This window comes from Falco punctatus (genome assembly GCF_963210335.1).
Source record: "Falco punctatus genome assembly, chromosome: 4".
Lineage (NCBI taxonomy): Eukaryota > Metazoa > Chordata > Aves > Falconiformes > Falconidae > Falco > Falco punctatus.
This window is the reverse complement of record NC_137583.1, coordinates 1,622,879-1,642,819: the sequence shown is the minus strand read 5'-3', so window position 1 is coordinate 1,642,819 and position 19,941 is coordinate 1,622,879. Positions and strand designations below refer to the sequence as shown.

Below are 19,941 nucleotides of genomic sequence, written 5' to 3'. Positions count from 1 at the left end.
GTGGGGGCCAGTGCCCCACGCAGCCCTGACTGTGTTTCCCAGCTGGTGGGTCCGACTCCATCTGTGCTCTTGATAGTGAAAAAGCCTGGAGGTGAGATGCCATTTGTCACAAGGACACGTCTGTGCTTGGGCTGAACCTGGCTGGGGAGCGTGGGCAGCTCTCCCTGAGCCTGCCAAGGGAGAGCCCGCCCCAGCTCTGTGCAGAAGCCTCTCAGGAGTGGGATTTACTGGGTGCCCTCCTGCCCAGCCAGACAGACACGGCCATGTGAGGCCGGGGGTGGCCGCGCTGGCTCTGGGCAGCTGCTGCTGCACTGGTATCAGGAACAGTTAATGCTGAGCTGACTGTGGGTCGCTGCAGAGCTGAGCAGGAGGGATGCTGAGCTGCAGGGCAGTCTCCTGTGCATGTGGGCAGCGGTGAGCACACAGGGCTCTTCCCTGGTTAATTCAGGCTGGCATTACAAAGAAGTGCTTGGAGGCCCAACAGGCAAGATCGCTGCTCGGAATAGTCCTCACACCCCAGATCCCAGTGCCCTGCCATCTCTGCTTACTGTAAGACACAAGCCAACATTTATCAGGCCCAGGATCGGGCTCCCAGCCTGCCCTTGCCCCCCACCCACAGCTGATCCGAGACCAGGCCACTGAAGCTGTTGCTGTCTGGTTTCAGAGCCATGTCCCTCCACCTTGCTGCAACGGCACATGGCAGACCTGCTCCGCAGCGACCGTGACCTGGCCCCCAGCTTCCTCAACAGTGTCCTCAATCAGCTGAACTGGGCTTTCTCTGAGTTCATTGGCATGATTCAGGAGGTAAGTGTGCCGCCCAGGGCTGTGGGGTCCGGCACTCGATGGGTGCCTGTGTCCTACATGCAGTGAGGTTCTCAAGACACAGCTCTTGGGGTTGGGTGTGCAGTGGTTCCCTGGTGTGCACAGGAGCTGAGCTGGGCTGGGAGTCGTGGCCCTCCTTTTGGGAAGGGGCACTTTGTTAAGCTGTCTCCATTGCTTGGCAGATCCAGCAGGCAGCAGAGCGCTTGGAGAGGAACTTTGTGGACAGCCGCCAGCTGAAAGTGTGTGCCACCTGCTTTGACCTGTCGGTGAGCTTGCTCAGGGTGCTGGAAATGACCGTCACGCTGGCGCCAGAGATCTTTCTCGACTGGAATCGCCCGTCGTCAGAGCTGCTGCTTCGGAGGCTTGCCCAGGTATGGTCCTTTAGCATAGTGTGAAGAAGCATCCCCTGAAGGGGCGTGAGGGCTCCTGTGCCCTCACTCCACGTTTGCTGTGAAGTGGGGGCTCCTGCTGCAAGTGATGTAGTACTCAAAGCTGCTACAGCAAACCCAGCTGCTGCAGATCAAATAGGGCTTCCTAAAATCTCTACGTGTCAGCTGCTCCCATCCTTTACAACTAGTCTGTCCTTGGCTGATTTCTACCTCTACCTGGGGGAGGATGACGGCTACTTAAATCTTCCTTCAGAGGGGTTATGGCCATTTTCTTCCTCTCAGTGAATGCTGAATTCTCCTGTGGGAAACAGTGCCATGAAATCTGAAGAGGAGGTGTGGTACATCTGAGGAAAGAGCTGTGGAGAGTGTGGCTGGCTTCGCAAGGAACGTGTGCCAATGTTTGGGCAGGCATCTCCATCCTTTGTCCCTCAGTTCTAGAATATGGTACCAAATGTCTCCACTTCCCTGCTGTGGTGACTGGGACGGCTCCCTTCCAACCCACCACACCCCTTAGGCTCCAGTAAATTAGTTTCTGTTCTAAAGCGTGAGCAACCCTGGAAAGCCCTGAGGATGAGCCAGCCCGGTGGGAGGCAGTCACGTATACCTTACCTATACTGCAAGGGCCGGGTAGATCCAGTTGTTGAAGCTGAGGGATCTGAGCAGATGAGTCAAAGCAAGACATAATGGGGTCTAGTAGAGCAATCATGAAGGAAGTGCTCAGCCTGGGATCCTGGGATTTCTGTAGGCATTACTGGTGAGGAGGCCCTTAGCAGGTGGTTTAGGCAAGCTGGGGAATAGGCAGCAGAGAGCAGGGTGCTGCAGCATCCCTCTCACATCCTGGTGCTGCTATGAAGCCATGCCCCACCATTGAACATGCCCACAGAGAGGTGCGGTGTTCTGCTCTTCATGCGTGAGGGTGACAGGAAAAGGGATGCTGCATCTGAGAGACAGTGCTCAGGTTCAAGCGGCTGTGTCAAGCCTGGAGTGGTCCCCACTCATCCCCCTGGGGGTTTGAGTCAGAGCTAATGGTGGCTAATTACTTGTCTTTACAGTTGATTCCTTCTGTGCTGGTCACAGGCAGAAATCTCTGCCTGTGGTGGTGCTCTGTCAAGCAGAGCAGGTTGCTCTCTGCGCTCATCCCATGCTTCAGGGCTGGTAGGTCTGTCCTGCTGCCAGCTCCAGGCGAGGCTGGACCTGGACTGTGCTTCACCCTGCTGACACTCCTTGTGCCCACAGCTGCCAGCTCACTCTTCACTGTCTGTGGCTGTCCTAGGGACTGTAGCTTCTGCTCGCCAAGAGCTTTTATCCACAGAAATAGCTTGGCTTCTGTAGGTGGGATTCAGGTTTAGGCGGAAGATGCTGAGATTCAGGGGCCTTGACCTCAAACTAACTCCTCCCTGGGAGCTTTGGGTCTGGTACAACCACTGCAGTGTGGTGCCACCTCCTTCTGTGCCAGGGCCAAGCTAGGTCTCTGCTGTGTGCCTCCTTCTGTGCATCGACCCTCCCAGGAACCAAGCCGAAACTCTAAGGACATGCTGCCCCAAAGCATGTTCTTTGGATGCTGCTCACAGGTAGGCCCGTCCAGAAAATATGAACCCTCTCTGCTTTTCCCTACACAGCTCTTGAACCAGGTGCTGAACCGTGTGACAGCTGAAAGGAACTTGTTTGATAGAGTGGTCAACCTCCGTCTGCCAGGTGAGTCCACGCATTAACTCTGTCCCTCTCTGTTGAAAACGTGCGGGAGGCGTGCCCTTGGGAACACGAGGTGGCTTGTACTGAAGGTCAGCACAGAGGTGTGGGATCAGACCTCAGGCCTGCCATGTCCCTGGCTGGGCAGCCAGTCTGCTCTTGCAGACTGCCACAGAAGCGCTGTCTTCGGAAGACATGTAAATCCTCCAGACAGTTGTGAGCGTTGGTGCTCTTCCTTGACCCTGAGCCTCTGTCTGCCCAGCAGCTCTGGTTCCCTCCAGGATCTCTGTCCTCATGAAGCAGCTGATGCATGGGTCTGGCTGTCCATGGTGGAAGTGGCAGCCGTGCTGTGCTTGGGCAGGGAAGTGTCTTGCTGGACACTGATCTGACACAGATTAGGTGGGACCTGTTTGAAAGTCTTAAAGCACCGGACAGATTGCAGTTTAGGTAGCAGGCTTGGTTGCTGTGCTCTGCATTGTGTAGAGGGTGCACTGAATTGCTCAGGAAAGCCGTTCTCAGCAGCGTCAGCTCTCCTCCTTGTGGAGGTGACTGTGGGCAGCTGAGTTGGGCCTGTTAGCAGAGACTTCCTCCTGGTGCTGTGTTATGGGCATCCTATATTTCCCGTATAGCAGCTGGATTTTCCTGTGCCTGCTTAGGAGGGGATAGGCCACCCTCTCCTCTTGAGGTTTGGAGGAGGCAGGGGTGCTCCTTCATGAGAGCAGTGCCTGGGTCTGGGGTTCACGGTAGTGGGAAAGACTCGTCTGTCCTTGATGAAGCATATGGCCACACCAGAGAGCCCAAGTCGTGGTGCCTGTGTCCTGGGCTGCTCCACTACAAGCCTGGAAGCAGTGGTGCAGCCCTGCTCTGCCTGTCATGTGGTGGCAGCGGCTCTATCTTTTTCTTTTGCTTCCGTAGGGCTGGAGAGTGTGGACCATTACCCAATCCTTGTGGCTGTGACAGGGATACTGGTCCGGCTGCTTGTGGACACTGATGTTCAGGGGTGAGTGGCTTTTGACTTCCAAAGCATGAATTCACTGCATGTGGCGTTGCTTTGGGCGCTGCAGCGATCAGTGCCATGGGAGGTGTTGCAGGAGCGATGTGCATGTGTGGGGACTGAAGCAAGGCAAGGCAGATGTGCATGGAGCAGGACAGAGGCCGAAGAGCTGCATTTCCCTGCAGCAGCTGCATCCCAGTGCTACTGCTGGGTGCAAAACTCCTTCCCATGGTGCAAGAAAACCCTTGTGAGAGGTAGCTATGAGGTGCTGTACTGACAGCACATCTGCACCTTCCTCCTTGGATGTGGTCTGGAACTCTGTGTGATGGGACAGCTGCTGTCAGAGGTTGTGAGTGCTATGTGTAACAGAGGCATGCTGATGCAGTGATGCCAGCGAAGTGCTGCAGCACACAGCGGTGGGTGGGTGGGAGTTCATTAAAGCTCCTTCACTCTGGACCCATCTCAGGAAGGCATCAAAATGTGTGCAGAGCTCCCTAACTGCCCAGACCTGTGGCACGAGGGTGAGACAAATCCTGTCCGGGCATTTAAGTGAGGCTGATTTTCAGATGAAGCAAATCTTCTTGTCTTTATGGTAACCAGCTATTCAGAGACAGCACTCAGGGTATGATGTGGCTGGTCAGAGCCACAGATGACCTGGTGGTTTATGTGTGTCTGTGCCTGCTTGTACCAAGTCCTGTAAATAGGCTTATTCTGATACCCTCTGCAGCCCTGCCTTTGCTCTCTCCCAGTGTCATTCATATGTGTCTTGCCTGGCCACTGTGCCCTGTAGGATGCTGTAGGAGATGGGGCTCTTCTGTCTGCGCTGCGCATCCTGCTTGTTTTCACATTTGGAGAACATGAGAGTCTCTGGCTTTGCAGAGAGCAGGGCCCCATCTGGCTGAGCAGCTCAGCCCTGCAGCCAGTCTTTCAGCTTCTCTCAAGGACTCAAAGATGTACGCAAATATATCTAATTTTATCCTGCCTCCCATGGCTGCTGCATCAGTCTCCAGCCCCAAGTGTGACAGTGCCAAGAGCTTAGCACAAGGTCATTGATCAGTGGCCTTTCTGGACTGAACAGGGGTGGATTTTGCTTGCCCCTGGAATCCTGCTCTGTGGAAAGTGCAAACATCATGAATTTGACACCACAACCAGACACTTCTTCCTGGAGGGATGGGGGGGGAGGTGATAAAGCAGTTCCCTGCATGCCAGGCAGGATGAGAAGTCCTTCCCTGGCTCCCTGTCCCTTGAACATCTGTCTCAGGCCAGGTCACTTGTAGAGTCAAAGCAGGGAAGGGATAAATCTCTTTCTCTGGCTCTTAGCAAACTCCAGACAGGGCTGTGAGATGGTAGTGTGACAAGTCACATCCTTCTTAGCCCGCAGGGAGTTCTGGAGAGACAGAAAGCTTTCAGACTGCCTCCTTTACCTGAAAAGCCAGTTGTGCTTTGGGTTAGTGAAACCTGGGCGGCCGTGTCAAAGGGGCTGTGCACAGCCAAGCAGCTGCACTATCCCCTGTGCAACAGCATCCTCCGTGCCTTGGGCAGCAGCACGCTGCGCGGTCACAAACCAGAGGTGCTGTATCTGGTAGTGTGCAGTTGGGAAGTGGTAAATCTCTGACTGATCTTCAAGGACTTTGTAGTCACCCTCTTGGGCACTGGAAGGCAGAAATAAATACAGAATGGGGGAATAATGTGAGAAAAGCACCATGTCCTTATGGTGGACCTAGATGAGCAGAAGCACAGGGTGGAACAGGAGGAAGCCCAGGGGAAAATATCTATAAAACAAAATGCTTCTATGTGATTTTGCAAAGCCCTGCACTAAATCTGAGGTTTTAATATATTACTGATCTATAAAAGGAAACCAAACATTGCAGGGGGGGCACTGAGGTCAATCAAGACAAAAGAACCAAGTCTGATGGCTTGGAGACCCTCTACCACTACCCAAGCAGAGGAGATGGACAACCTGATGGTAGAGATCAGTGTGGCTGCAGGCAGAGTGCCTCACATGGAGGGAAAACTGAGCCACCCACCCTCTTTGTAGCACTCTGAGTTGCAGACTGGGGTGTGAGTACTGTACCCCACTTACAGAATGGTTATGCTGCGTGCAGGCACATTGAAAAACAGCAGACAGGGTGGGGATGGAGAAAAACAGCCGGTATGAGAGGAAACACACGGAGGCTTTGCTGCTGCCTTTGTGTTCCTCAAGGGTTCAGTCCTGGTTTGATCCTGTGCGCAAGTCTCTTGGCACCATCGCCACAGGGTGCTGGAAGACTGGAAGGTGCAGCTGGCGTAGGCAGAGCCCCATAGGGATCTCCTCCCCACAGTCATCTGAAAACCAGGAGATGGTACAGGTCAACAAGAACTGGCCTGGAGCAGGGTGATGGGAAGCATCTGTCTCCAGGTACGTGAGTAAGAGGATGGTCCATGGAATGCAGAAGGAGAATTTAAACCTTCCTCAGGTCCGTACGCTCCTGTGAGAGATGATTGCCATGGTTCATGTTGCTGCAAGGGGTGACTGAAGAGATTTAAAGGACCCCATATGTAACCAGGCTCTCCAAAGCAGAGTGAACTCGAGAGAAGACAGCTTTCCTTTTTCCTTTTTCCATGCCTGTCAGTGCAGCAAGCAGGATAACAGGATCGGCTTTTTTCCTTGCTTGGAATCACTGTGCCCGGGCAGTGCTGGAAGCAGGTAGAAAGCTCTTCCAGATCCAATTTGGTAACTCCCAGATTGCCAGAAATCATTGAGAGAGAGAGAGATTATCCAATCCACGTGTGCACTTACGAACTTCTCAGTGGGAATTACCTGGGACACTGGCTGTTAACCCTGACTGGTTCCCCATGAGCAGGCTCTGCCCTAGAGGATGAGGACAGGGAACAGGACTTTGGGTGACTTCCTCAGCTTTGCTGTGTTTTTTCTGTTTGTCTCTAACCCGGTGAGCCAGGCACTTGGTTGGAGATGCTGCAACCTTTGCCCTGGGGCAGAGAGGACAGATTCATCTGGGAGTGGGGGAGTGAGTTTCCGTTTATGGAGCCAAAACATTCCAGTGGGGAAGAGTGTGAGTAAGGAGAGGCAGGGCCCTGCCGACTCATCCAGCCATGTTATCAGGATGCAGCTGGGTACCTCAGGTGCTCCTTGCCCAGCTCAGGACACTCAGCCATCAAGTCCTCTTGCTATGGACTCCTGGCATCAAACAGAGCCATTAAGCACCAGAAAAGGGAACATTGCCCAGGCTGGGATGTGATGAGGCTGTTGATACATCATATGCCTTCGTCCCTGGATGGAGCAGGCGGTGCTCTTGAGAAAGAAGAAGTGCATTTCCTCATTGGGTCTGGCAGGATGGCTGGTGCTGCTCATGGTGAACCAAAACTTCAGCACCCACCTCACCCAGGCTTACTGATCCTTGTGGCGGGGCCTGGGGATTTCGTGGCTCATCTCCCTCACTGTACATAACAAAGTTTGCAAACAGGGACAGAGGAGAATTAGTGCAGGGCTCAGATGAGGAGCTGATCAAGCTGGGGTCCCTCAGTAGAGGGTCTTCAGCTCCCAGACAGGAGCGTGGCAGTTGCCCTGTTTCCCGGCAGAGCAGCTGCCTGTCCCTCGAGGGCTTGCCAGGAGGGAGCTCACCCTCTTCAGCAGGCAGAGGCGAGGGCAGGGCAGCCTGGCACTGCGGGCTGGGCTGTCTCACCAGCAGGCAACAGCTCCTTGGCTTAAAACTGCTTTGTTCTCTGCAGTGTTGTTGTGGGACTGCTCAGGCCTCCTGAAGTGCTGCCCCCCCCCCAGCCCTTGGGTCTGACGGCAGCTGGGCAGCACCTTTCCTGCGGGGGGTCCAGGCAGGGCTGAGGCAGGGGTGCTGTGTGCTGCCCCTTCGCCAGCCCCTGGTGACAGCCTTGGTCTTGCAGGGAGGAGAGGGAAGGCAGGTCTGGCAGGCTGAGCCAGGCGTTGGGCTGAATCGTTGGGTCCATGCCAGAGACCCTGGCTGCCTTCAGCCAGTATCATCCCCCCGTTTGCCTGCTAAATAATTGAGCAGATTTTCTATTAAGCCTCCTTTGGACTGAGCTAATGGAGCAGTGTTGGCCAGAGCTTGTGTAAGGATCCTGGCAAGAGCGAGCAGCAGGGGAAGGGGTGAGGCCTGAGGTGAGGCTGTTGGTCCCCTGCGTGCAAGGGCACGCTGTAATTAGGACAGCATGTAGGTTGGAGCAGGCTTTGTGGAAAGTGAGCAGCCAGCCCAAAGCAGAGGTGAGCTGTCTTGTGCTGGGGCTCGGCTGCCACTCTGCTTCTCGGGCTCCCCCCATGCTCCAGGGACACCATCCCCTTGAAGGCAGGGGAGTGAGGTCGGGCAGCGTGTTCCCCAGCCCCGCCTGGAGCTGGTGCTCTCGTTGTGAGACCGGAGGGTTGAGGTACATGCAAGGAGCCAGCAAATTGGTCTGCAGTGCAACTGTACAAGGAAAGACCTGAGCAGCCTTCAAGGTGCATCTTCCAATAACTTCTGCTGGAAAGATGGAGAAGACAGAGGGAAGAGCACTGTGGTCACCAGGAACATGGTACCAGCCAGCAGAGCACAGGATGGCTGCCAGAGCACAAGCCAGTGGGACCTGCCAGGAGGAACAGCACCGTGCTGATGTGATGTTGGGGTAATTCTGGCTGGATGTCTGCACTCTCCTCCTTTGCACATTACAGATGGGTGCAGAGGCACAGACTGGCAGGAGGGAGGAGACAGGGGGATTCCCTGGGCAGAAGTAACAGGAAGGTGAGGAGGCATGAAGCCAGGTGGAGGAGGCAGGCTAAGCAGACTGTTGTTCAACTGCTAGGTGGTTTTGGGGTCACCTCCACTGGAAAAATCACAGAAGATCCCAGTCTGCGAGTTCCTAAATTCAACCTGGCCACCCACCTGCATGCTCATGCACTGCTGGGACCCTGGGGACTTGGCTGGTCCCCACTGGACATGGTAGTTCTCTGCAGTCCTGTAGGACACTGTAATTACTGATCACTTAAGCAATGATATTCCTTCAACATGTATTGATGAGCAGGCTGTGGTGGAAGGAGGTGCAGGAGTGGTCATGAACCGCTCAGTCTAAAGGAGTTCTTGCTACCTTGCTTTAAAAGCTCTGAAGATGAGTGGTACTCAAGTCTTGCAGTGTGTAACGTATTGGGGTGAGTGTGAGCCAGAGCACGGAGGAATGACTAGCTCAGACCTAGGTTTCAGGGTTAAAAAAAGGAGTCTGTCCTTACCGATATTACAGTTTTTACAAGCTGCCAGCTCCAAATGCTGCATGCTGAGCAGTGGGACTGCCACGGCTGGGATCTCCCAGCCCCTTGGGGCTGCCGGGTACATGCTGGGAGGCAGGAGCAGGCATCATGCTGGCCAGCACCAGGCTTTGCTGCTTTGAGCTCCTTGGAAAACTGAACATTGTAAGGAAAGGATCCAGGTCCAACCGTGTACATCGTGAGTCCAGCCCTGGCAGGAGGAGGACAGGAAGGGATGGCATTCAGCACGCCCACCTTGTCCTGGCTGAAATGTGAAGTGCCAGGGGAGACAGGAGTCAGCAGCGCTGGAGCCTGGTCCCTGAAGCTAGCGCTTATCCCGCGTGCCCAGGCGCGGGTCCCTGTGTGACAGGGATGCCATGCTTTGTGCTGACCCATGACTTTACCCTGTGGAGTCAAGGAGCAGGAGGCCAGTTTGGCAGCAAGCCGGGGCTATAATGGTGCAGATGGCTGCTGAGAGAGGACGATGTATCCCTTGGGGACCATCCGTTACATTTCCCAACTCCTGCCTGTCAGGAAGGCTGTGCTCCTGGCTATGTTTTTCCTTGCTGGGATGATTTGCCTTTTAGGCTGCTTAATGAACTGCTTCAACAGTTCAAAATGCCTTGCCTCGCTCACTGGAGCAGCAGTGTGGTGGGGCATCCTTTCCGAGCTTCAGAAAGGTGTGAAACACAGCAGCAAGATTTTCTTGGGTAAAGGCAGTGGGGAGCCCTTGGAGGCAGCACTGATACAAACCTCAGATGTGCTGTCCCTGGCATGGTACGACTCAGCCTTCCTGCAGGGACAGAAGAATTGCAGCCAGCCTAGAAGAACTCTCCTGGGCTTCTCCAGGCTGATGTGTCCCCAGAGAGGCCCTCAGGAGCTTTTCTTACACCCCAGCTGCCCTGAGTTTTCCCCAAGCTTCAGTCATTAGCCTCAGCTGAGGACACATGTTTGCAGGACCACTAATGCCTGGGAGGCTGATGTTGGCACCGGGGAGGGGAAAGGTTTGCAAGGAGACCTACAAGGCTGGTGGCAGAAGAGCACTGGGTAGGTAACACCCACTCTGGGTGCTGAGGCCCACAGCAGCACTTTTTTTGAGGAAGATGCAGTGCTTAGATGCAGTGTGCTCTCACACTGGCTTGGCACAGGCTTGGAAGGCATGGGCCGTGCTCAGGGCTCTGCCCTTAGCAGGTTTGGACCTGGGCACACTTGGCCGGGACTCTCATCTTTCCCAGCCATTCAAACCATCCTTCCCATGGGATCCCTGCCCAGGTGCAAAACCAGGGGATGGCATTGCCTCAGCTCCATCCTCAAGGGACAAGGTGCCACTCGCCTTTCCATCCGACACCAAAGCAACCCCCAACAGCACCCGAGTGTGGCCAGCTCGGTGTCCCGGGCTCATCAGGAGGTGCTGCACTAACATGAAGCGACAGGGCCGGCAGCAGCAGGCGCGTGGGGAGTGAGGGCACAGGCCGGCGGGGCCTGTCGCTCCGCATCCCATCGCCTTTGCCAGCCGCTGAGCAGCAGCCGCAGGGCACGTGGCAGCAGGGCACGTATCGCATGAAGCTGTGTGCAAGGTCACTGTCAGGAGGGGCACTGGGAAGCTGCAGTAGTCTCAGGATAGCTGCTCTCCCAAATGCTTTCCCCACCTTGGATGAGTGTGGGGGCTTCTTCTGACAAGTGCTTTGGGCACGGTTGGCTTTTTCCTGGGGAGTTCCTGGCTGAAGAAGTCGAAGGATGGGTGCTAGGGCTGTCTGGATGCTGCAGGGACCTTCCCCTCCCACCAGTCACAGGGCTGCCACAGCTCTTGGGGTGGGGTGCACAGCCGTGGGGGGCTGTGGGGAAGCTCTGCAAAGGGTCCTGGTCCCCATTTGTGGTGTCTGGGTTGTGCCTCTGCCAGCAGGGTGGCCCCAGCATCCTCTGTGCTGCAGGTGACAGGCACACGTCCTGCTCCAGCTGTGGGTGGGATGATGGTGATGGCAGATTGGGGGACACCCTTATTCCTCTATGGGTTCAGGCAGGCATTCTGGGGGGACAGAGCTGCTCCCTGTGACAGGGCGATACCAGGCTGGGTGCTGGGGAAAGCAGCGCAGGTGTCCAGTGAGGTAGGGGCTCTGTCCACAGGGAGCACTGGGACTCAGCCAAAGACAGGGCCAGTCAAGTCCCAAGCGGTGTCCCCACAGTGCCTCTCCTGTGCATCTAAAGCCTGCTCATCCCTTTGGGGTCTGGATCTGCCCTTGTGTCAGTTGGTGCTGCTCCCTCCCCAGCTCCCAGGCGTCCCTTTGGAGGCCTGCCCGCTCAGGGACAAGCCAGTGGATGTTCCTCTCGGACCAGCCCCAGGTCACCAGCTCCGTCTTGGCACATTTAACCCCCTTGCCAAGACTGCCCTAATGCCGCTTGATGGGAACAGAGGCTGCAAACCTGTGTGAATTGCCTGGCTCCCTGTGCCAGGCCAGCGGGAATTCAGGGCTCCCTCAGCCCCCACTGCTGCGTCTGTGGGGCAGGGTGGCTGCACGCTGCTGCCCTGCAAGGGCAAAGAGACACTCAGTCCAGCGTGAGCTTAAAAAAATAGGCATTTTTATTCCAATGTAACTAGAGAATTATGACCCCAGAGAGGAGAGGATTACTCACATTTATCGATAGGCTTATTAGATTACTGCCTAAATAGCTGTGCTTTAGCAGCGCGTTTGTCCGCCTCAAGGAGAAACAGCAAGGGAAAGTGGTGCATCTGAGACCTCGTCGTCCTTGGTGGCAAGGGGAGCTCTGAGCAATGCAGACCAGGGTGCTGTATCGCATCACCTAATCCTGCCTTGACTATTTACAGCTTCTCAGGAAGCAAAAGCTTGTAACGTTTGCTTGGCTGCATGGCTGGTCAGGCGCCGAGATCCATCCCTCCTGCGTGGCCACATTTGGTGGGGATGCGTACCCCACCCTGTGATGGGGTCCTGCTCCCAGCCATGGCATGCTGTCAGAGACTGGCACGGGCTGGGAGAGGATGGTGGCATCACCATCCCCAGGGGCCCTGGCATGAGTGAGGACAGTGCCCTTCTTGTCATGGCTATTCCTTGGCCTCAGGGGTCTGTGGCAGTGGCGCCGGGTTGAGTCTCACATGCCCAAGGACATGGCACACCACTGGCTCCAGTGTCACCATTAGGGAGTCTGGCTGCTTCAATCAAGTGAGGGTTTCTCAGACGTGCTGGGTTCGTCAGCATTACCCTTGTGCTAATGAGGCCATTCCCAGGGGCTTACGCAAGGAGCTCTTGCTGGACACAGATCTGCCCCTGGCCCAAAACCCACCAGGAGCTCATGACCGAAGCAGTTGTGGGTCATGCTGATTGCCCTTACGGGTTGCAGTCAAGCTGGGAATTTGGGTTGCCCAATAATCCTGCTTCTAGCAATGATGGAGAGCAAACAGCTCTTGGGATGCCCCGGCTCTGCTTCCAGCTCTGCCCCGCTATGACACAATCGGGGTGTCTGAAAAGACGGAGCTGATGGAATCTGAGTCTGACTTGAGCTGCAGGACCTTGGGGTGCTTGGGGTCAGGGAAGTCCTCACCGAGGGCTAGGCGGATCTTGCCATTCTGCGTCTCCCTGATAGGCTCGAGGAAGACCACATGCTTGTTGGAGTTGACCTTTCGGTTTGGCCCATCCGTGGCAGGGGGAGTGGTGCTGAGGATGGAGGACTGGGCGCTGCACTCCTGTGGAGGGCTGAGAGGAGCTGGCTTCTTGCAGCAGCTCAGGCAGCGGCAGGGCGTGAGGTACAAGTATATGAGCACAAGCAGCAGGCTCACAATGCACCCCAGCAGCGTTGTGAGGCCGGTGCTGAAGGTCTCCCCATCTGGCTTGGGGTAGTGAACTGTGACGTTGACTTCACACAGCCTGCTGAAATTGCGGGGGCTGTTGATGGCCAAGCCTACGTAGACCCCTGAGTGCCAGGGCTTGGCCACTGCGATCTTCAGGCTGCCATTGCGGTAGACCTCCAAGGAGCGGTTCCTGTTCCCCGGGTGTTTGATGGGCTCGTGGTGAGGGGAGATCCACATGTAGGTGGTGGCTGTGGCTGGCCCGCTGGTATTGCAGGTGAGCAGGACGGTCTGGCCCACCATCACGGGGAAGGGCAAGGGGTGCACATCTTCAGGGCCCGCTGAGCAGTTCTCAAACATGTGGCTGTATTTGAGGAACTTGATCAGGGACCGGGGCACATTGTCAGACACCTTGCAGGTGTGTTCCTCAAAGAAATCCTTCACAGAGCTGAAACCTCGCTGCTTCCAGCGCTGGAGCATCAGGTAGAGCGGGCAGCTGCACCTGATGGGGTTGTTGTGCAGGTACAAGCCATTCCTGACATTTTCGGGCAGAGCCGCCAGCTCCTCCACAGGGATGCTGCTCAGGCTGTTGGAGGAGAGGTCCAGCGTGCGGAGGCTGTAGTTGCCCAGCCCGTGCACCGAGTGGAAGGGGAAGGTGGTCAGGTTGTTCCAGCTCAGGTAGACTTTCCGCAGGCCGCTCAGCTTGGTGAAGGCATTTTCATCCACTCTCTTAATGTGGTTATTGTAGAGCAGCAGCTCCTCCAAGCTCACCAGCGTGTCGAAGTAGTGCGTCTCGATGGCACGCAGGTGGTTGGAGGACATGTCAAGGTGCCGCAGGTAGGAGGCATTGTGGAAAGCCTGTGGAGAAAGGTCCTTAATCTGGTTGTGGCTGATGTAGAGGGCCTCGAGGTGCGGGAGAGCAGCCAGCCAGCGGTCGTGGAGCTGGGTGAGGGCGTTGTGGCTGAGGTCCAGCGTGGTGGCGGTGGGTGGCAGCACCCGGGGCACATGCTGCAGCATCTGCCGGCTGCAGCTCAGCAGGTCGGAGGTGCAGATGCAGGCCTGGGGGCAGCTGTGGGGCGGCGGGGAGGTGCGGGGCGCACAGCCGTGGCTGCACAGCTGGAGCAGCAGCAGCAGCTTCGCCACCCGCAGCCAGAGCGGGTCTGCAGGCACCGGCGGGGACATCGTGCCGGGCAGGAGCCTCCGTGCAGCCCCGCAGCACCGGCAGGCTCAAGGGGACGGAAAAGACAACGCGCCGCGGTCCTCCCCGGTCTCCCCGTCCGCTGGCTCGGCCGGCGGCTCTAGCAGGCACCCGCCGACGCCCCTGCGCGCCCCGCAGAGGGGCCCAGCTCCAGCTGTGGGGCTTGAAAAGCGTTACAGGGCGGCATCGCCCCGCCGGCCCTGCCGCGTCTCAGGCGAGGCTGCCGCGTACCTGTGCTGCCCGGCCCCCGGCTGCCGCGGCGCGGGGGGAGCCGGGGTCCGGCATCACGGGCCGGGATGCTCCGGTGCGTCGGGGCTGGGCGATCGCCTCGCTGCCGCCTGGAGCTGCGCGTCGCTGCCGCGGGAAGTTTCTCCCGGCTCAGCGCTGCCGTGGCGCGGCCCCACGCCCCGGCCCCCCAGATCCCCGCCCGGCGGCACCGCCCGGCGCCCCGCGGAGCCCGGCACCCCGCCGCCGCGCAGCCGGCACCCCGCGGAGCGCGCTCCCGCTGCTGCCGCTTTGTACGCGCTGGCGGCGCGGGGCGGGCGGGTTCCCATTGGTCCCGGCGCGGGGCGGGCGGGTTCCCATTGGTCCCGGCGCGGGGGCGGTGGCCGTGGCCCGCCCTGCCCTGCCCTGCCGGGGGGCGGGGCCATGCGCAGCCGACACCGGCACCGGCCCCGCCTGCCCGCTCGGCCCCGGGCGCTCGGAGCCGCCTCGCCGGCCCTCGGCCCTGGCGGTGCCCCCGGCGGTGGCAGCCCCCCCGGCTGTAGCCCCTCGGGGGGCCCCGCCGGCTGCCCCGCGGCTGCTCGGCCCTGGAGGGCGCGGGAGCAGCCCCAGCCCAGCATTGCCTCAGTGCCCCTCGTGCCCGACCCTGCGCCCGCGCCGGGAGGGGGGTGGCAGCCGTCCCCTGCCACTGCTCTGCCATCCCCTGCCACTGCTCTGCCATCCGTCCCCACTGCTCTGCACCCGCTCTCACGCCTTCCCACTGCTCCCACCCTCGGCACCCCCGCGTAAGCTGGCAGGGCCCCCCAGCACCCCCAGCTATGGGGTAGTCGGTGGGGTCCCCAGGGCACAGGGGGCACCACGGGCCGCTGGCCGGGGTGGGACGGCCGCAGGGTGAAGGGTGCCAGGAGTGTCAGTACCCAGGGCCCTGGTGGGTGGGAAGCAGAGAGCCGGGCTGGGGAACTGGTTTCCATTAGGGCAGCAAAAAGCCCATCTGGCGGCTTCTCCCTTGCCCCACGCCGGAGGGGCTGTGCTTGCCCCGGGGCCGGCCACGGAGCCAGCTCTGCTCCTTGCCAAGGGCCATGAACAAGCCACAGCACTGGTACCCGGTGGAGATGCTCGTTAAGGTGCCCTTCATCTGTCCTGGCTGTCCCCACCGCTGATGCTTGAAGCCAGGGATAGCCACAGCCACCCCCTCCTGCCTTGTGAGGGCACCTGCTTGCCCTGGGGGTGCCTTGAGCCATCCCCTTGGTGCAAGGGGGGTGCAGCCCCTGGCATGAGGCTGCTGCACAGCGTCTCTCCTTTTGCCCTTGCAGTGCTGTGAAGCCAGGGTAGTGCTGGCTGCTTCAGCCGCCCTGCAGCTCCCCAGGCTCAGCCGGGCACTGGTGCGTGAGGGCTGCAGCCTCAGCAAGTGCTAATGCACCTTATCGATCTTGGGAGGGGGCGGGGGGGAGGAGGAGGAGGGGAGCTTCTGCCCTTCAGCTGCACTTGAGCACATTTCCCCGGCTTGATGCTGCTGGGGGTGGGGAGAGGGGGCACTGGCTGGGGATGCAGCTGGGTGGCAGCAGGGCAGAAGCCTGACTGTGTCCCTTTGCAGGGCTGAGCGTGCGACGGCAGTGCTGCTGGCGGACCCCTGCTTCCAGCTGCGATCCATCCAGTACCTGCTGGGCCACACCGAGCCCTCAGCCCTGGCAGCTGCTGCCCCAGCCACAGACAAGCGCCATTTTTCCCTGCACACTTGTAAGTGTCATCACTGCACTGGGAGCTGGGCTGTGCTCACCACCCAGCCGTGGCTGGGATGGGGAGACGGGGCTGCTGGTGTCTTGTGTCCCCTGCAACAAGTCCCAGCCCCTTTAGCCCTGGAGACGGGTTCATGGCTCCCCCACTATCCCCCAGCAAGAGCACCTGGGCTGGGGCTGGGTCCAGTACCCACTTTTGGCAGCAGTTTTGTCCCTTGGCAGTGCCCAATGGCCAGCTTGCTGCCCCCAGCATGGGGATCCCCAGCACCAGGCCCCTTGTCCTGGCTAGTCCCCAAGGGCAGCTGCAGCCCCCGGCATTGCCCAGCAGCCACGGGGCAGCCCGAGGGCCACGTTGACTCCACACACACTTGGTTTGCCCCTACAGACACAGAGTACATCAGTGCCGAGGAACTGGCGAAGGTGGACAAGATGCTGAGCCACCTGAGTGAGGAGTCCAAGCAGGCGGCTGCCACCACGCTGGTGAGTCCCCCCAGCCCAGCCCCCATGCTCAGCAGCAGCCCCAACACCCGGCACAGCTGCCCTGGGACACGGGGTTTTTGCGGCCACTGCTAACCTCCTGGTGCTCCCCACCCCCAGCCCACCAGTGAGGAGGACCTGTGCCCCATCTGCTACGCACACCCCATCTCAGCCATCTTCAGACCTTGCTCCCACAAGTCATGCAAGTGAGTAGTTCACACGCGTGACCCTCGCTAGGGCAACTGCCAGCCCCTCGCCCCCCCACGCCATGCAGGGGTAGCTCACGCTCTTTCCTCTGTCCCAGAGCCTGCATCAACCAGCACCTGATGAACAACAAGGACTGCTTCTTCTGCAAGGCCACCATCACGGGGGTGGACGACTTCACCAAGCCAGCCAGCTCATAGAGCCCAGCCCTGTACCACGGGCTCCCCCAGCTGAGCGGGCCCCCCTAGAGCACGCTGGCATCTCCCCAAATGTTTGCCCTGCCCAGGGCCACGGGCCCTTCGCCCACAGGGCCAGGACCCCAGCACGGAGCCACAGCGTGGGGCAGGGGGCTGCGGGGAGGGAGGCCAGCAGCGGGGAGGCCCGGTGCCAGGCTCTGGGACCAGCATCCCCCTTGCTCAGCGCCTGAGCCCTGGCAGCCTCTGCCCCACGGGCCGTTCTCAGGGAGGGGAGCCCGAGGCCTCGGCTCCGCGGCAGCACTGGGAACGCACAGCAGCCCTGGGGCCAGGGCAGGGGGGCCAGGCTGGGCATTCGGGCTGTTACCTTGCCCCTGGCAGAGGGCTGACTTCATGAAATGCAGCATTAAATTATTCTTCCTTACGTGGTGCCCTGAGACACTGGGGGGGTGGGGGGGCGGGGAAGCCAGGCCAGCCCTGGTGAGCAACCCAGTGCTCGGGCCATGCTCAGATGACACTCAACGGTAAATGGAAATATAAATATTTAATCCAAGCAGAGCCAGGAGCACAGGCCCCACTGGGGGCCGCTACATGATGATGCGCGGCTCTGGCACAGACTCGGCGATGGACTTGTGTGGCAGCACATTGGCCCCATTGAGGTAGAGCTCGTCGTTGACAATGACATCCTCGCCCAGCACTGTCACATTCTCCATGCGCACCTGCCCCAGAGAAGCCCCGTCATGCCTGCCCTGGCTGAGGGCTCGGTGCCACTCCTGCTCCTGCCTGCAGGCACCGGTGCATCCCTCCGTCCCTTCAGCCGCAGCCTGAGGAGGCAGGAGGGCAGAAGCTGATCCCTGATCCCTCACAAGGGCACCCACGTCCTCACCCACTGCCCCACGGAGCAGCTCCAGCCCACGATGCAGGACTCCAGCCAGGAGTGGGAGCGGATGCGGGCCCCCTTCAGCACGGTGCAGCGTTTGATGCGCACTCCATCCTCCACCACCACGCCGGCCCCAATTGTCACGTTGGGGCCAATGACGCAGTTTGCCCCGATCTTGGCGCTGGGGTCCTGGAAGGAAGAGGGGCTGCACCAGGGCTGGGAGGGCAGCCAGAGCTCTTGGCACAGCCCGTGCTACTCGGCCAGTGTGGGGACAGGAGGGCACAGCTTGAGGACGGCACCGAGGACAGCAGTGGGATGACACAGAGAGCCCGTGACACATGCCTGGGGTCAGCGTGCTGGGAGCTGGCACTTACCACCAGCACATTCCCTACGACACCGGGCCCCGAGTGCAACTTCTCGGGGTGCTGAGCCCGCAGCGCCTGCAGGTACATGCACATGCCCGTAAGGAAGTCCTTTGGCTGCCCGATGTCCATCCAGAAGCCTGTGGGGACAAAGGTGCGGTGACGGCCCCCAGTGTGGGGGTGGCAGTGCAAGCAAGACACCCCCCCCTCCCCCATGCTGCCTGCACCGTGTGCAAGGCCTTACCCTGCAGCTCCATGGCGTAGAGCTGCCCCTCCTGCGCCATGGCTGGGAAGATCTCCTTTTCGATGGAGGTGGGGCGCAGCTGCAAGGAAGGGGCACAGGGCTGAGCAGGGGGCACAGCCCCCCAGCCCGGCCCAGCCTGCTGCCCTGGGCCATACCTGGATGCGTTGCAGGATGCCAGGGCTGAAGATGTAGAGCCCGGCATTGATCTTGTTGGACACAAAGACACGTGGCTTCTCCACAAAGCGGCAGATGCGTCCAGTGTCGGCCTCGCTCACCACCACACCGTACTTGGCCGGCTCCTCCACACGGGTCACCACCAGTGAGCCCTCGCCGCCGTGCTGCCGGTGGAAACGGGCCAGCGCCGCGAAGGGGAACTCGCAGATCACGTCGCTGTTGAGGACAAAGAAGGGCTCCCCGCCCTCGGCCAGCAGGTCCCGTGCCAGCGCCAGCGGCCCCGCTGCCCAGCCGTGAGTGATGCAGGGACGGGGTGAGCCCCCTGCCCGCCCGGGGCCTCCCGGCCCCACCCGCGTCTGTCCCAGCGTCCCTGCTCCCCACGGGCCCACAGGTCGCCAGGCCCCCTGGACCATCACCAGCCCCACTGTCCCTGGTCCAAACTGTGCCTGTCCTGATGTCCCTGGTCCCCGCTACCCTGCCCGTGCCCATGCCGGCATTCCCCTCCCGCTGCCCCCGCTCCTCCCAGCCCTACCCGCCCATACCCACCCTGCGGCCCGTGGTGTCCCCCTGGTGTCCCCGGCCCTGCCCGTACCCATCCCGGTCTCCCCGCTCCGTCCTGCCTGCGCCCGGCCCCGCCCCCTACCTGTGCCCAGCGGCTCCTTCTCGTGGGACAGGGAGATGCGGATGCCGAGCTGCGGGCACAGCGTGAGTGCGGGGCCGGGCGGGGGCGGGGGGGCGGGGGGGAGGCAGGCAGAGCCTTACCCGCTGCTCCTGCTCCCGCATGGCGGCCTCCAGCGCCTCCGACATGTAGCTCACCGCCAGCACCACATGGCTGACCCCCGCCTGCGGGAGCGCGGGTCAGCCGGCGGCGGGGCGGCCCCGCGCCCCCGCGCCCCCCGCGCCCCCACCTGCCGGAGGGCCTCCAGCTGGTGCAGCAGCAGCGCCTTGTTGCAGAACTCCACCAGCGGCTTCGGCCGGCTCAGGGTCAGCGGCCGCAGCCGCGTCCCGAAGCCGCCCACCAGGATCAGCGCCCGCATCCCCCCGCCGCGCCGCGCCGCGCCCGCACCGACACGTCAGCGCCGCGCGCGCCTTCCGCGTCACCGCCGCCCAGGTCCTATCGCCCGCCCGCCCCGCCGCCCGCCCCGGGTCCTACCGCCCGCCCGCCCCGGGTCCCCGTCGCAGCACCGCAAGGGCAGAGCAGCAGCAGCGCGCCGGGGCAGAGGGTCCCGCTCGCCTCCGGGAAGCTGCCAGGTCGGGTGGCTGCTGCAGCCCACTGCACCCAGCCCAGGGCCGGCGCTCTCCCTCGGGGCGAGCA

The 19,941-nt window shown here is 60.2% G+C and overlaps 3 protein-coding genes across 7 annotated transcripts in view; 1 reads left to right on the top strand and 2 right to left on the bottom strand.

The window, feature by feature from the left end:
• Positions 1-17,390, top strand: part of RNF123 (ring finger protein 123) — a 51,900-nt gene extending 34,510 nt beyond the window's left edge. For 4 of the 5 annotated variants that reach the window (XM_080387477.1, XM_080387479.1, XM_080387478.1 and 1 more), the window contains 8 exons: positions 665-804; positions 1,005-1,193; positions 2,831-2,906; positions 3,816-3,900; positions 15,950-16,092; positions 16,477-16,571; positions 16,689-16,774; positions 16,873-17,390. In XM_080387477.1, the coding sequence (XP_080243603.1) occupies positions 665-804; positions 1,005-1,193; positions 2,831-2,906; positions 3,816-3,900; positions 15,950-16,092; positions 16,477-16,571; positions 16,689-16,774; positions 16,873-16,972 (914 nt within the window). In that variant the 3' untranslated portion in view covers positions 16,973-17,390. Of the gene's footprint in view, positions 1-358; positions 550-664; positions 805-1,004; positions 1,194-2,830; positions 2,907-3,815; positions 3,901-15,949; positions 16,093-16,476; positions 16,572-16,688; positions 16,775-16,872 lie in introns of those variants that run through there. The other variant, XM_080387481.1, reaches the window with a different exon arrangement.
• AMIGO3 (adhesion molecule with Ig like domain 3) lies at positions 11,692-15,941 on the bottom strand. Its single transcript, XM_080387518.1, has one exon. The coding sequence runs from the start codon at positions 14,115-14,117 to the stop codon at positions 12,591-12,593; it is 1,527 nt and encodes a 508-aa protein (XP_080243644.1). The 5' UTR covers positions 14,118-15,941; the 3' UTR covers positions 11,692-12,590.
• Positions 17,391-17,495: 105 nt separating the features above from the next.
• On the bottom strand, positions 17,496-19,737 carry GMPPB (GDP-mannose pyrophosphorylase B). Its single transcript, XM_080387534.1, has 8 exons — positions 19,535-19,737; positions 19,389-19,469; positions 19,270-19,318; positions 18,608-18,909; positions 18,453-18,531; positions 18,221-18,348; positions 17,853-18,035; positions 17,496-17,685 (listed from the first exon to the last, which is right to left on the bottom strand). The coding sequence occupies exons 1-8, from the start codon at positions 19,661-19,663 to the stop codon at positions 17,554-17,556; spliced, it is 1,083 nt and encodes a 360-aa protein (XP_080243660.1). The 5' UTR covers positions 19,664-19,737; the 3' UTR covers positions 17,496-17,553.
• Positions 19,738-19,941: the final 204 nt, after the last annotated feature.

Coding starts and splice junctions, on each gene's coding strand:
- AMIGO3 (XM_080387518.1), bottom strand. CDS start 14,117: ATGTCCCCGCCGGTGCCTGCAGACCCGCTCTGGCTGCGGGTGGCGAAG.
- GMPPB (XM_080387534.1), bottom strand. CDS start 19,663: ATGCGGGCGCTGATCCTGGTGGGCGGCTTCGGGACGCGGCTGCGGCCG. Junction 18,349..18,452: donor CTACGCCATGGAGCTGCAGG/GTAAGGCCTTGC, acceptor TTGTCCCCACAG/GCTTCTGGATGGACATCGGG. Junction 17,686..17,852: donor GCTGCTCCGTGGGGCAGTGG/GTGAGGACGTGG, acceptor TCTCTGGGGCAG/GTGCGCATGGAGAATGTGAC.